This window comes from Oncorhynchus masou, chromosome 27, assembly GCF_036934945.1.
Source record: "Oncorhynchus masou masou isolate Uvic2021 chromosome 27, UVic_Omas_1.1, whole genome shotgun sequence".
NCBI lineage: Eukaryota > Metazoa > Chordata > Actinopteri > Salmoniformes > Salmonidae > Oncorhynchus > Oncorhynchus masou.
Window position 1 is genome coordinate 11,259,111 of NC_088238.1, and position 15,000 is coordinate 11,274,110.

Sequence of the window (15,000 nt, forward strand, 5' to 3'; positions counted from 1 at the left end):
CAGACAGACAGAAAGATTCAGACAGACAGGAAGACATAGACAGAAAGATTCAGACAGATAGGAAGACAGACAGAAAGATTCAGACAGACAGGAAGACATAGACAGAAAGATTCAGACAGACAGGAAGATAGACAGAAAGATTCAGACAGACAGGAAGATAGACAGAAAGACAGACAGCATTGAACAGCAGACCGACACTTGGTTTCACCTGACGGGGGCAGCAGTGAGGTTCCACATGGATTAATTTCACCTGTCTGGTTAGAATCTATGTTGCCTCGGGGTTCTCCTCTGAGCCATGTGAGCCAGAGACAGATGTGAGCAGCTTTTTAAAAATAACCCACAATTCCTCCTGTTTTTATGACAAACACACAATGCTTCATACTCTAGCTTTGAACGGACGCCACGCATCGCATTTAGTCTTCCCTCCAACCCTCCAACCCTCCCTCCCTCCCTCCCTTTCTCTTTCATTCTTTCATTCCATCTCTCCATCCATTCTCAGAGCCATATCTGTGTCGCTGGCCAAACCACTCTGATGGCTGATTTATTTAGCTCCATTTGTCTTTGCATGGAGTTACTCAATCCACCCCAATTACCACCACATCATGAAATAAACAACGGCACGTCGCCCCAAACAACCTTTCTGCCCTGAGAAATGAGGGAAGGAGAGAGGGACAGTTTCTCAGAACAGATACACACACACACACCATGGTTCCTCTCTGTCCCTCTAATGTCTCTGTCCCTCTAATGTCTCTGTCCCTCTAATGTCTCTGTCCCTCTAATGTCTCTGCCCCTCTAATGTCTCTGTCCCTCTAATGTCTCTGTCCCTCTAATGTCTCTGTCCCTCTAATGTCTCTGTCCCTCTAATGTCTCTGTCCCTCTAATGTCTCTGTCCCTCTAATGTCTCTGTCCCTCTAATGTCTCTGTCCCTCTAATGTCTCTGTCCCTCTAATGTCTCTGTCCCTCTAATGTCTCTGTCCCTCTAATGTCTCTGTCCCTCTAATGTCTCTGTCCATCTAATGTCTCTGTCCCTCTAATGTCTCTGTCCCTCTAATGTCTCTGTCCCTCTAATGTCTCTGTCCCAGACAAGGCTTATGTTTCCTGTCAGTAATGTCTCTGTGATACTGATGTCTGATCAAGCATCAAAACATGATCACACACACACTCTGTCCCACTCCTCAACCAACAGCAAAACACAAAACCTCAACTCTTCCATATGCTGCCTCCCCTGTGCCACTACTGCTCCTCCTCAGATTACTCTGTCCCTCTAGATTCGGGTGTCCCTGTCTCTGTCAATGGCTGTCAGATGTCCTTCTAAACCTGATGTCTGTCCCATTCATGATGGTGGCTTCTTCTCCCTCTAAGGTGTCTGTATACAACATATGGAATAGAACTGGTGAAGGAGGTAACAGACAGGCTGGTGAAGGAGGTAACAGACAGGCTGGTGAAGGAGGTAACAGACAGGCTGGCTAAGGAGGTAACAGACAGGCTGGCGAAGGAGGTAACAGACAGGCTCTAAGGTCTCAGACAGGCTGGCGAAGGAGATAACAGACAGGCTGGCGAAGGAGGTAACAGACAGGCTGGCTAATGAGGTCAGACAGGCTGGCGAAGGAGATAACAGACAGGCTGGTGAAGGTAACAGACAGGCTGGTGAAGGAGGTAACAGACAGGCTGGTGAAGGAGGTCAGACAGGCTGGTGAAGGAGGTAACAGACAGACTGGTGAAGGAGGTAACAGACAGGCTGGTGAAGGAGGTAACAGACAGGCTGGTGAAGGAGGTAACAGACAGGCTCTGAAGGAGGTAACAGACAGGCTGGTGAAGGAGGTAACAGACAGGCTGGTGAATGTCTCTGACAGGCTGGTGAAGGAGGTAACAGACAGGCTGGTGAAGGAGGTAACAGACAGGCTGGCGAAGGAGGTAACAGACAGGCTGGCGAAGGAGGTAACAGACAGGCAGGTGAAGGAGGTAACAGACAGGCTGGTGAAGGAGGTAACAGACAGGCTGGTGAAGGAGGTAACAGACAGGCTGGTGAAGGAGGTAACAGACAGGCTGGTGAAGGAGGTAACAGACAGGCTGGTGAAGGAGGTAACAGACAGGCTGGTGAAGGAGGTAACAGACAGGCTGGTGAAGGAGGTAACAGACAGGCTGGTGAAGGAGGTAACAGACAGGTTTGGCATTCCATGTTTCCTTTTCTGTTTTTCCTCCAAAGTCACTTCTCTTCTAATCTCCTGTTCCACACTCTCTAATGTCTCTGTCTCCTGTTCCACACTCTCTAATGTCTCTGTCTCTTCTCTAATGTCTCTGTCCCTCTTCTCCTCTCTGTTCCACTCTAATGTCTCTGTTCCCTCTCTAATGTCTCTGTCCTCTCTAACTGTCTCTGTCCCTCTCTGTCTCTGTCCCTCTAACTTCTCTCTTCTCCTCTAATGTTCCACACTCTCTAACTTCTCTTTTCTCTTCTCCTGTTCCACACTCTCTAACTTCTATCTTTCTCCTCTCCTGTTCCACACTCTCTAACTTCTCTGTTTCCTTCTCCTGTTCCACACTGTGAACTGATGTCTGATCAAGCATCAAAACATGTTCCACACACTCAACTTCTCTCTCGTCTCCTGTTCCACACTCTCTAACTTCTCTCCCTCAACTCTGTTCCACACTCTCTAACTTCTCTGCCTTCTCCTCTCCTGTTCCACACTCTCTAACTTCTCTCAGATCTTCTCCTGTTCCACACTCTCTAACTTCTCTCCTTCTCTCTCCTGTTCCAATGGCTGTCAGATGTCCTTCTAAACCTTCTCTTCTCCTGTTCCACACATTCTGACTGGTGGCTTTCCTTCTCCCAAACCACAGGTGTCTAACTTCTACAACATATGGAATAGAACTGGTGAAGGAGGTAACAGTTCCACACTCTCTAACTTCTCTCTTTCTCCTCAGGCTGTTCCACAGGTCTAACAGACAGGTTGGTTCTCCTGTTAACAGACTAACTGGTGAAGGAGGTAACAGACAGGAAGGTGAAGGACTTAACAGACATGTTGGTGAAGGAGGTAACAGACAGGTTGGTGAAGGAGTTCCACAGACAACTGGTGAAGGAGGTAACCTGTTCCACACTCTCTGAACTTCTCTCTTTCTCTTCTCCTGAAGGAGGTAACAGACTCTTGGCTGGTGAGGAGGTAACTTCTCTGGTCCACACTCTAACTTCTCAGGAAGGTGAAGGAGGAAACAGACAGGCTGGTTCCAAGGAGGTAACAGACAGGCTGGTGAAGGAGGTAACAGACAGGCTCTTCTGAAGTTCCACACTAACAGACAGGCTGGCGAAGGTTCCACACTAACAGATCTTTCTCTTCTCCTGTTCCAGACAGGCTGGTGAAGGAGATAACTCCAGGCTGGTCCAGGACTAACAGACAGGTTTGAGATCTCCTGTTCCACACTTTTCTCTTTTCTCTTCTCCTGTTCCAAGTCTCTAACTTCTCTCTTTCTCCTCTCCTGTTCCACACTCTCTAACTTCTCTCTTTCTCCTCTCCTGTTCCACACTCTCTAACTTCTCTCTTTCTCCTCTCCTGTTCCACACTCTCTAACTTCTCTCTTTCTCCTCTCCTGTTCCACACTCTCTCTTCTTTCTCCTCTCCTGTTCCACACTCTCTAACTTCTCTCTTTCTCCTCCACACTCCTGTTCCACACTCTCTCCTGTTCCACACTCTCTAACTCTTTCTCCTCTCCTGTTCCACACTCTCTAACTTCTCTCTTTCTCTTCTCCTGTTCCACACTCTCTAACTTCTCTCTTTCTCCTCTCCTGTTCCACACTCTCTAACTTCTCTCTTTCTCTTCTCCTGTTCCACACTCTCTAACTTCTCTCTTTCTCTTCTCCTGTTCCACACTCTCTAACTTCTCTCCTTCTCCTCTCCTGTTCCACACTCTCTAACTTCTCTCTTTCTCCTCTCCTGTTCCACACTCTCGAACTTCTCTAACTTCTCCTCTCCTGATCCACACTCTCTAACTTCTCCTCTCCTGATCCACACTCTCTAACTTCTCTCTTCCTCAACCAGTTTCCCTCTCTTCTCTTAGTACAGCAGTCACGTACCCGACCTCTGACCCTCTCCTGCCCTGCTCTGGCCAGAGCCACCACTGTTGGTTGGCAGGGAGCAGAATGTGTGTGTGTGTGTGTGTGTGTGTGTGTGTGTGTGTGTGTGTGTGTGTGTGTGTGTGTGTGTGTGTGTGTGTGTGTGTGTGTGTGTTTGTGTGTGTGTTTGATGTTGTGATTGTGCCAAGCAGCCGTCAGTTGTGAGCATGGTTCTGACAGAGACATACTGCAGGGGGCCTGGCTGACGTGCCCACTGGTTTCTGCCCGGGGTCAAAGGGGTGAGAGAGCGCCCTCACCCCCCACTATCCTCTCCAGTGGGAGCTTCCGGAAAACATGCAGGCACACACACACAGACAGCTGCGAGAGAGATACAGAGAGAGATACAGAGAGAGAGAGTGGATGCCTCCTAATGTTTTTAATGAGAGAGGGAGAGCAGCACAGCCAGAGACCAACTCGTGCTGTTCAATACTCCCCCCACCCACACACCCACTCCTCCCCCTAACACACCTGGATCCACATCCTACATGTTCCACTGACTCTTGGCACAGAACAGAGCAGGTGCAGCTAAACACAACGTGTCATGTGATTTAGCTGTTCATTGTAGAGAGGGAGGCAGGGGGTCTGTCTGTCTGGTGTGACAGCAGGACCCAGTAAGACTACAGTGATCTGGGGTCAGTCTTGCATCTCAAGTGACACCTTTGTCCCTATATAGTGCTATGGATTCTGGTTGAAAGTAGTGCACTACGTAGGGTTCTGGTTGAAAGTAGTGCACTAGGTAGGATTCTGGTTGAAAGTAGTGCACTAGGTAGGGTTCTGGTTGAAAGTAGTGCACTATGTAGGGTTCTGGTTGAAAGTAGTGCACTACGTAGGGTTCTGGTTGAGGTGTTCTGGTTGAAAGTAATGTGGTAGGGTTCTGGTTGAAAGTAGTACACTAGGTAGGGTTCTGGTTGAAAGTAGTGCACTAGGTAGGGTTCTGGTTGAAAGTAGGGTTTCTGGTTGAAAGTAGTAGGGTTCTGGTTGAAAGTAGTGCACTAGGTAGGGTTCTGGTTGAGGGAATAGGGTGCCATTTGGGAGGCAGACAAAGTGTCTGCATTAATGGCCCAGAGGAAAAGCTCGGCTCGTTCAGATGTAGTTCCAGACGTCAGTTCACACCCCCTAATGACGCACGCACGCACACGCACACACACACACACACACACACACACACACACACACACACACACACACACACACACACACACACACACACACACACAGCATCAAGGCTGTTTTGAAGTGCTGCATTATTCATTATTTGATGTATTTATACAGAGACAGAGATGGAAGAAATCCTAAAGTAGCCTACAATTAATTATCACCAATTAGTCTATGTGGACTAAAACACACTCAGACAGTTGTATATACAGACACACACACACACTCAGACAGTTGTATATACAGACACACAGACACACACACTCAGACAGTTGTATATACAAACACAAACTCAGACTAGGAAACATGCAGACAGTTGTAAGACAGGCACATGCAGACAGAAAAACATGAGACAGACAGACACACACACACAGACAGTTATAGAGCCACACCTGCACACACAGGAAGTTATAGTCAGCACACACCACATGCACAGTGGGGTGGAGGCTGTTAATAGAGACACACACCTGCATGCTACACACACGGTGGAGGCAGTTATGAATAGTCAGCCTCACACACATGCTAAGTGGGGTGGAGGCTGTGTTGAATACACAGCCATACTCCTGCATGCTAACACTGGGGTGGAGGCTGTGTATACAGACACAAACTCCTAGCATGCAGACAGACAGACAGGCACATGCAGACAGACAAACATGCAGACTCTCCTGACACAACAATTGGGGTGCTCTTGTCAGTCAGCCTCTCCTGCATGCTAAGTGGGGTGGAGGCTGTGTTGAATAGTCAGCCTCTCCTGCATGCTAAGTGGGGTGGAGGCTGTGTTGAATAGTCAGCCTCTCCTGCATGCTAAGTGGGGTGGAGGCTGTGTGAGAGCTGTGTTGAATAGTCAGCCTCTCCTGCATGCTAAGTGGGGTGGAGGCTGTGTTGAATAGTCAGCCTCTCCTGCATGCTAAGTGGGGTGGAGGCTGTGTTGAATAGTCAGCTGTGTGCTAATAGTCAGCCTCTCCTGCATGCTAAGTGGGGTGGAGCCTGTGTTGAATAGTCAGCCTCTCCTGCATGCTAAGTGGGGTGGAGGCTGTGTGAGAGCTGTGTTGAATAGTCAGCCTCTCCTGCATGCTAAGTGGGGTGGAGGCTGTGTTGAATAGTCAGCCTCTCCTGCATGCTAAGTGGGGTGGAGGCTGTGTGAGAGCTGTGTTGAATAAAGAGGGGCTGATACACATTGATCAGAGTACCAGGGGTTCCACCCACATCTACACTCCACAGACAACATGATCCCTACAGGCCACCGTACACAACAGCCTCCATTACCATAAGCTGTAACTCACTGTACCACCAGGGGAAAAGCATCATCAAGACACTAAAACAAAGGAGGCGAGTAGGAGGTGTAGTGAACGTGTGAGGGGTTGGCTAATCTGGCTTCAGGGGCCAAGAGTAAACCCTTAGAGTAGACCGTTAGGTGAATTACTGTGCATGGTGCTAGAATTAAGCAATGAGGCACGAGGAGGTGTGCTATATGGCCAATACACCACGGCCAATGGCTGTTCTTAGTCACGACACAACGCGGAGTGCCTGGAAACCGCCCTACGCCGTGGTATATTGGCCATATACCACAAACCCCCAAGGTGCCTTATTGCCGTTATAAACTGGTTACCAATGTAATAAGAGCAGTATACCTGTGGTATACGGTCTGATATACCACGGCCGTCAGCCAATCAGCATTCAGGGCTGGAACCACCCAGTTTATAATAAGAGTAGAGGGGAGTGTTTAGGTGATTTATAATGGAGTATAGGGGAGTGTTTAGGTGATTTATAATGGAGTATAGGGGCGTGTTTAGGTGATTTATAATGGAGTATAGGGGAGTGTTTAGGTGATTTATAATGGAGTATAGGGGAGTGTTTAGGTGATTTATAATGGAGTATAGGGGCGTGTTTAGGTGATTTATAATGGAGTATAGGGGAGTGTTTAGGTGATTTATAATCAGTATAGGGGAGTGTTTAGGTGATTTATAATGGAGCCCTCCCATGTTAAGGTGATTTATAATGAAGTCACAGAGGTGTTACACCTGATTTATAATGGGAGCCACAGGTGGGAGCGTTAGGGGAGTGTTAGGTGATTTATAATGGCTGTATGAGAGCCAGGTGGACACAGACATAATGGAGTATAGGGGACGTGTTTAGGTGATTTATAATGGGACATACGGGAGTGTTAAGCCAGTGATTTAAATGGACAGGGAGTGAAGGTGATTTATAATGGAGGATACCGTTTAGGTGATTTATAATGGACAAGACCAGACCAGGTGATTTATAATGACCAGACCAGACAAGACAAGACAAGACAAGACAAGACAAGACAAGACAAGACAAGACAAGACAAGACAAGACAAGACAAGACATCACAAGACAAGACAAGACAAGACAAGACAAGACAAGACAAGACAAGACAAGACAAGACAAGACAAGACAAGACAAGACAAGACAAGACTGAGGCTCAGACCAGACCAGGTGGGACCAGACCAGACCAGACCAGACCAGACCTGACCAGACCAGACCAGACCAGACAGAATGACCAGACACAGACATGACAAGACAAGACAAGACAAGACAAGACAAGACAAGACAAGACAAGACAAGACAAGACAAGACAAGACAAGACAAGACATAACAAGACAAGACACAGACAGACAGACCAGACAGACAGACAGACAGTCCCAGACAGTCCCAGACAGACAGACAGACAGACAGACAGACAGACAGGCCTTATATATTATTGTAGAGAACAGACAGAAGACAGAGGTTTATATATTATTGTAGAAAACACACACTCTTACTTCTCCAGTTCATTGATTTTCTTGTCCTTGTCGTTCTTCTCGTTCTCCATCTCTCTGAGGATCTCCAGCAATCGGTCCACCTCCACCTGGGCCTTCCCAGAATCCTCTCTGTGCCGAGTCACTTCCTGTTCCAGAGTAACGATGCGTTCTGACAGCTCCGTGTTGGCCTGGGCCTCCAGCATGGTATTCTGGGCCTGGACAGATGGGAGGGGTCAGAGGTCAGTGGTTAGAGATTACGATAAGAGCGCATGGTCACTGATAGTGTGACATCACGCGAGTTTGGATTTTGCCCTGAGGCCTGAGTCCAATACAGCTGTTCTCAAGTCTGTCCTACCTCCCTCTGGCCCTGAGGCCTGAGCCCAATACAGCTGTTCTCAAGTCTGTCCTGCCTCCCTCTGGCCCTGAGGCCAGAGCCCTATACAGCTGTTCTCAAGTCTGTCCTGCCTCCCTCTGGCCCTGAGGCCAGAGCCCTATACAGCTGTTCTCAAGTCTGTCCCGCCTCCCTCTGGCCCTGAGGCCTAAGCCCTATACAGCTGTTCTCAAGTCTGTCCTGCCTCCCTCTGGCCCTGAAGCCTGAGCCCTATACAGCTGTTCTCAGACCTGTCCTACCTCCCTCCTCTGTGTTAGTTGGAAGCAGCTCTTAGGCCTCCAACACTGACCTGAGGACAGGGAGGACCTCGCCTCCAACACTGGCCCTGAGGCCAGAGGACCCTACGCCTAACAGCTGTTCTGAGGACAGGGAGGACCACGCCTCCAACACTGACCTCCCTCTGAGGACCCTGAAGCCTGAGCCCTATACAGCTGTTCTCAGGGACCTGTCCTACCTCCCTCCTCTGACCTGAGGACAGGGAGGACCACGCCTCCAACACTGACCTGAGGACAGGGAGGACCACGCCTCCAACACTGACCTGAGGACAGGGAGGGCCACGCCTCCAACACTGACCTGAGGACAGGGAGGACCACGCCTCCAACACTGACCTGAGGACAGGGAGGACCACGCCTCCAACACTGACCTGAGGACAGGGAGGGCCACGCCTCCAACACTGACCTGAGGACAGGGAGGACCACGCCTCCAACACTGACCTGAGGACAGGGAGGACCACGCCTCCAACACTGACCTGAGGACAGGGAGGGCCACGCCTCCAACACTGACCTGAGGACAGGGAGGACCACGCCTCCAACACTGACCTGAGGACAGGGAGGACAGGCCACGCCTCCAACACTGACCTGAGGACAGGGAGGACCACGCCTCCAACACTGACCTGAGGACAGGGAGGGCCACGCCTCCAACACTGACCTGAGGACAGGGAGGACCACGCCTCCAACACTGACCTGAGGACAGGGAGGACCACGCCTCCAACACTGACCTGAGGACAGGGAGGACCACGCCTCCAACTTTATGTATGTTTCTCTTTCTTCTCCTACTTTCAGTTCCATGCAGGCCACGCCCACAGGCCACGCCCACAGGCCACGCCCGCAGGCCACGCCCAAACCCAACAGCGCTAGGGTGGGGGTGAATGGAGACACACACACAGCTCACGACAGCCAGGCACCTGCTCTAACCATGGGAGGGGTGATGAGGGAATAGAAGGGTTAATAGAGGGGGTATAGAGGGGGAATTCGAGGGGGTCCATAGAGGGGGAATAGAGGGGGTATAGAGGGGGAGAATAGAGGGGGTATAGAGGGGGATAGAGGGGGAATAGAGGGGGTATAGAGGGGGAATTAGAGGGGGATAGAGGGGGAATAGAGGGGGTATAGAGGGGGAATTAGAGGGGGAAAAGAGGGGGAATTAGAGGGGTAATAGAGGGGGTGAGGGGGTATGAGAACAAGGGGGACACGTAAGACCCAGCTGAGCTGGCTACCCTTCCCTCCCCTCCCCCTCCCTGCCTTCCCCAGAGGTTAGCTGTCTGTAACGTCAAGGCCCAGTAGGAGAGGAAGAGGCTGGGTGTATGGGGCTGGTTAATGTCTAGGGGGCAGAGAAGAGGCTGGGTGTATGGGGCTGGTTAGGGGGCTGTCTAGGGGGGAAAGAGGCTGGGTGTATGGGGCTGGTTAGGGGGCTGTCTAGGGGGGAGAAGAGGCTGGGTGTATGGGGCTGGTTAGGGGGCTGTCTAGGGGGAAGAGAAGAGGCTGGGTGTATGGGGCTGGTTAGGGGGCTGTCTAGGGGGCAGAGAAGAGGCTGGGTAACAGGGCTGGTTAGGGGGCTGTCTAGGGGGAAGAGAAGAGGCTGGGTGTATGGGGCTGGTTAGGGGGCTGTCTAGGGTAGGAGAGAAGAGGCTGGGTGTATGGGGCTGGTTAGGGGGCTGTCTAGGGGGCAGAGAAGAGGCTGGGTGTATGGGGCTGGTTAGGGGGCTGTCTAGGGGCAGAGAAGAGGCTGGGTGTATGGGGCTGGTTAGGGGGCTGTCTAGGGGGCAGAGAAGAGGCTGGGTGTATGGGGCTGGTTAGGGGGCTGTCTAGGGGGCAGAGAAGAGGCTGGGTGTATGGGGCTGGTTAGGGGGCTGTCTAGGGGGCAGAGAAGAGGCTGGGTGTATGGGGCTGGTTAGGGGGCTGTCTAGGGGGCAGAGAAGAGGCTGGGTGTATGGGGCTGGTTAGGGGGCTGTCTAGGGGGCAGAGAAGAGGCTGGGTGTATGGGGCTGGTTAGGGGGCTGTCTAGGGGGAAGAGAAGAGGCTGGGTGTATGGGGCTGGTTAGGGGGCTGTCTAGGGGGAGAGAGAAGAGGCTGGGTGTATGGGGCTGGTTAGGGGGCTGTCTAGGGTGAAGAGAAGAGGCTGGGTGTATGGGGCTGGTTAGGGGGCTGTCTAGGGGGAAGAGAAGAGGCTGGGTGTATGGGGCTGGTTAGGGGGCTGTCTAGGGGGCAGAGAAGAGGCTGGGTGTATGGGGCTGGTTAGGGGGCTGTCTAGGGTGAAGAGAAGAGGCTGGGTGTATGGGGCTGGTTAGGGGAAGAAAGAGGCTGGGTGTATGGGGCTGGTTAGGGGCTGTCTAGAAGAAGAGCTGGGTGTATGGGGCTGGTTAGGGGGCTGTCTAGGGGGCAGAGAAGAGGCTGGGTGTATGGGGCTGGTTAGAGAAGAGGCTGGGTGTATGGGGCTGGTTAGGGGGCTGTCTAGGGGACAGAGAAGAGGCTGGGTGTATGGGGCTGGTTAGGGGGCTGTCTAGGGGGCAGAGAAGAGGCTGGGTGTATGGGGCTGGTTAGGGGGCTGTCTAGGGGGAAGAGAAGAGGCTGGGTGTATGGGGCTGGTTAGGGGGCTGTCTAGGGGGCAGAGAAGAGGCTGGGTGTATGGGGCTGGTTAGGGGGCTGTCTAGGGGGCAGAGAAGAGGCTGGGTGTATGGTGCTGGTTAGGGGGCTGTCTAGGGGGCAGAGAAGAGGCTGGGTGTATGGGGCTGGTTAGGGGGCTGTCTAGGGGGAAGAGAAGAGGCTGGGTGTATGGGGCTGGTTAGGGGGCTGTCTAGGGGGAAGAGAAGAGGCTGGGTGTATGGTGCTGGTTAGGGGGCTGTCTAGGGGGAAGAGAAGAGGCTGGGTGTATGGGGCTGGTTAGGGGGCTGCCTAGGGTGAAGAGAAGAGGCTGGGTGTATGGGGGCAGAGAAGAGGCTGGGTGTATGGGGCTGGTTAGGGGGCTGGGGCAGAGAAGAGGCTGTGTATGGGGCTGGTTAGGGGGCTGTCTAAGGGGCAGAGAAGAAGCTGGCTAAGCTGACTTGGGCTGGTTAATGTCCCATGTCTTGGGCCCTCAGGGTTAGCTGTCTGTGGTGTCCAGTCCCAGACCAAGAGGCTGGCAGGGGACAGGGACGTGTCATGGAGGACGTAGTGACAGTCCCAGCACTGTTGAGTGTGTTCCACATGCTGCCACAACCTCAGCTAACCCTGTGACATCAGACCAGGGCTGGGACACGCGCTGATGAGAAAAGGACTGGGGAAAATGACTACGGTCTCTAATGTGTGTCTGTGTGCGTGTGCGTGTGTGTGTGTGTGTGTGTGTGTGTGTGTGTGTCTGTGTGTGTGTGTATGTGTGTGTGTGTGTGTGTCTGTGTGTGCGTGCGTGCGTGTGTCTGTGTCTGTGTCTGTGTGTGTGTGTGTGTCTGTATGTGTCTGTATGTGTCTGTGTGTGTGTGTGTGTGTGTGTGTCTGTATGTACTCCACATAAATCTGCCTGTCTAAGCGTGTCTCCACATACTCCATCCCATTTATTCAAGTCCCATTAATGTCTACTGGCCCTGAGCAGGGAACTAAGTTTAGACACTACAGACTTTAGTTTAAACTTAACTGGTCAGTCTAATGTGAAATCATTAAGTCAATTTCCCCTCACAGTGAACGGAGTCAGTCTGGAGGACAGGGTGAATCAGTCCACAGTAATGTCTGGAATAAAAGTGGTAGTGTTGCTATGACTACTGCAGACAAGGGCATGGAGGGGGTGAGAGAGAAGAGAGAGAGAGAGAGAGAGAGAGAGAGAGAGAGAGAGAGAGAGGGAGAGAGCCTCTTAGATATGGATCTGGGAATACAGCTACACCACAGATCCGTCAGGTCAGTCTGGTAGATCAGTCAGGTAGATCCGTCAGGTCAGTCTGGTAGATCAGTCAGGTAGATCCGTCAGGTCAGTCTGGTAGATCAGTCAGGTAGATCAGTCAGGTCAGTCTGGTAGATCAGTCAGGTCAGTCTGGTAGATCAGTCAGGTCAGGCAGATCAGTCAGGTCAGTCAGAAAGATCAGTCAGGTCAGCCAGATATTTTAGCCAGGTCAGTCTGGTAGATCAGTCAGATCAGTCAGGTCAGTCAGGTAGATCAGTCAGGTCAGTATGGTAGATCAGTCAGGTCAGTCAGATAGATCAGTTAGGTCAGCCAGATATTTCAGCCAGGTCAATCATATTTTACATTCCTGTTCTGTGTGTGTGTGTGTGTGTGTGTGTGTGTGTGTGTGTGTGTGTGTGTGTGTGTGTGTGTGTGTGTGTGTGTGTGTGTGTGTGTGTTGTTCTCAGCTGTAGATGAATATTGCTTTGGGCCCGCTGGTCCATGTTAGTGTTGGAGGGCCAGAGGGGACCATGTACAGAATGTTTGGGTGTCAAACAATACTGATGATGGAAAACAATGCCTGAGTGTGTGTGAGTGTGTCACAGACACAAAGTGTGTGTGTTTGATACCATGTATTGGTGTGTGAGAGCATCGATGTGCTCACGTGAGTGTCTCATTGGCAAGTGTGTCGCTGTCTGCTGCGGGGGCGAGGAGTGGAACGAGTGTGTGTGTGACCCTGTCTCCTCTCTCCCACAGGCTGTGCTCTGTGCTGTGCCGCTCCAGCAACACACACACACACACACACACACACACACACACACACACACACACACACACACACACACACCCACAGAACAGGAATATCTGCTGTCACCCTTTCCCATCCAGAGAATTCCCAGAGTGCTTCCTGACACCAGACACACACACACACACCAGACACACACACACACACCAGACACACACATTCCAGACACACACACACAGACACACACACCAGACACACTCATTCCAGACACACACACACACTGTCAGGTCGCGGCGGCAATGTCTCGTCCAATCTGTGAAAACGTCTGTAAGGCTGTCAGCAACCTGTCACAAACACCCTGGCTCTATACGCAGGCCTGTGTGAACACACACACACACACACACACACACACACACACTACCAGCCAGCCAGCGCTTTCATTGCTCTTGGCAGAGAGAGACGGAGAGAGAGACAGAGACAGTGAGAGAGAGAGAGAGAGAGAGACAGAGAGGGAGAGAGAGACAGAGGGAGAGAGAGAGAGAGAGAGAGAGAGAGAGAGATAGAGAGAGAGAGAGAGAGAGAGAGAGAGAGAGAGAGAGAGAGAGAGAGAGAGAGAGAGAGACAGAGACAGAGAGAGAGACGAGAGAGAGAGAGAGAGACAGAGAGAGAGACGGAGAGAGAGAGAGAGACGGAGAGAGAGAGAGAGACGGAGAGATGGAGAGAGAGAGACGGAGAGAGAGAGATGGAGAGAGAGAGAGGAGAGAGAGAGAGAGAGACAGAGAGACAGAGAGAGAGAGAGAAAGAGAGAGAGAGAGAGAGAGAGGAGGATGACAAGACAGAGAGGTAAGAAGGTGTGAAGGAGAGATATGTGAGTAGTGTTTCTAGAGACTTCTTGGTAAGTGATCAAACACTGTGGCAGCTGTAGTGCCCTCAATGTCATCTGAGGTGAAGGGACACGGTACAGTACTGACCACTTTACAAGCCCTGGATACAGCTGACTTGTGTTGTTAAACACAGAACAACTCAGGTACAGTCCCACACACAGGCCTTCAGAACATGAACACAGCTGGCATTCCCACCGCGTTGTCAAGGGGCGTGGTCAAGCCCGTGACCTACATCTAAACCAGCGAGGGAGAATCAGACATACCCATCATGCATTAGGATGGCACTGCAGCTAGCGCACTGGGGATAGAAGTCAAGCTAGCTAGATCAATGGATATGATCGGGAACTTGTGCACGCAAACAAACATACACACACCCTCAATCAATCACTGACGAGTGTGCACAGAATGCATACACACACACAGTAAATGTTTTGCTGGTCACACACTGCTGCAGAGGCATTTCACACTACGGTGCACTTACAGGATTGGAGGGATGGTCTGACAAGAGATGAGACTGCTTCAGGGAGGAAAAGAGAGGGAAGGAGAGAGGGGGGGAGAGAGAGCGAGTCAGAGAGAGGAACAGAGAGAGAGTCAGAGAGAGAACAGAGAGAGGGAGAGTCAGAGAGAGGTACGGAGAGAGAGTGAGAGAGGGGAAAGAGGGAGAAAGAGAGAGAGTCAGAGAAAGAGAGAGTCAGAGAGAGGAACAGAGAGAGAGAGGAGCAGAGAGAGAGAGAGGAACAGAGAGGAACAGAGAGAGAGGGGGGGGATAGGGAGAAAGTGAGAGAGTCAGAGAAAGAGTCAGAGAGAGGAACAGAGAGAGAGAACAGAGAGAG

At 51.4% G+C, this 15,000-nt stretch overlaps 1 protein-coding gene across 1 annotated transcript in view; it reads right to left on the reverse strand.

Annotated features, from left to right (window-relative positions):
• Window positions 1-15,000, reverse strand: part of LOC135515605 (ELKS/Rab6-interacting/CAST family member 1-like) — a 508,676-nt gene that overhangs the window by 340,544 nt on the left and 153,132 nt on the right. The window contains 1 exon segment of the mRNA XM_064939228.1: window positions 8,047-8,240. Coding sequence (XP_064795300.1) covers window positions 8,047-8,240 — 194 coding nt within the window.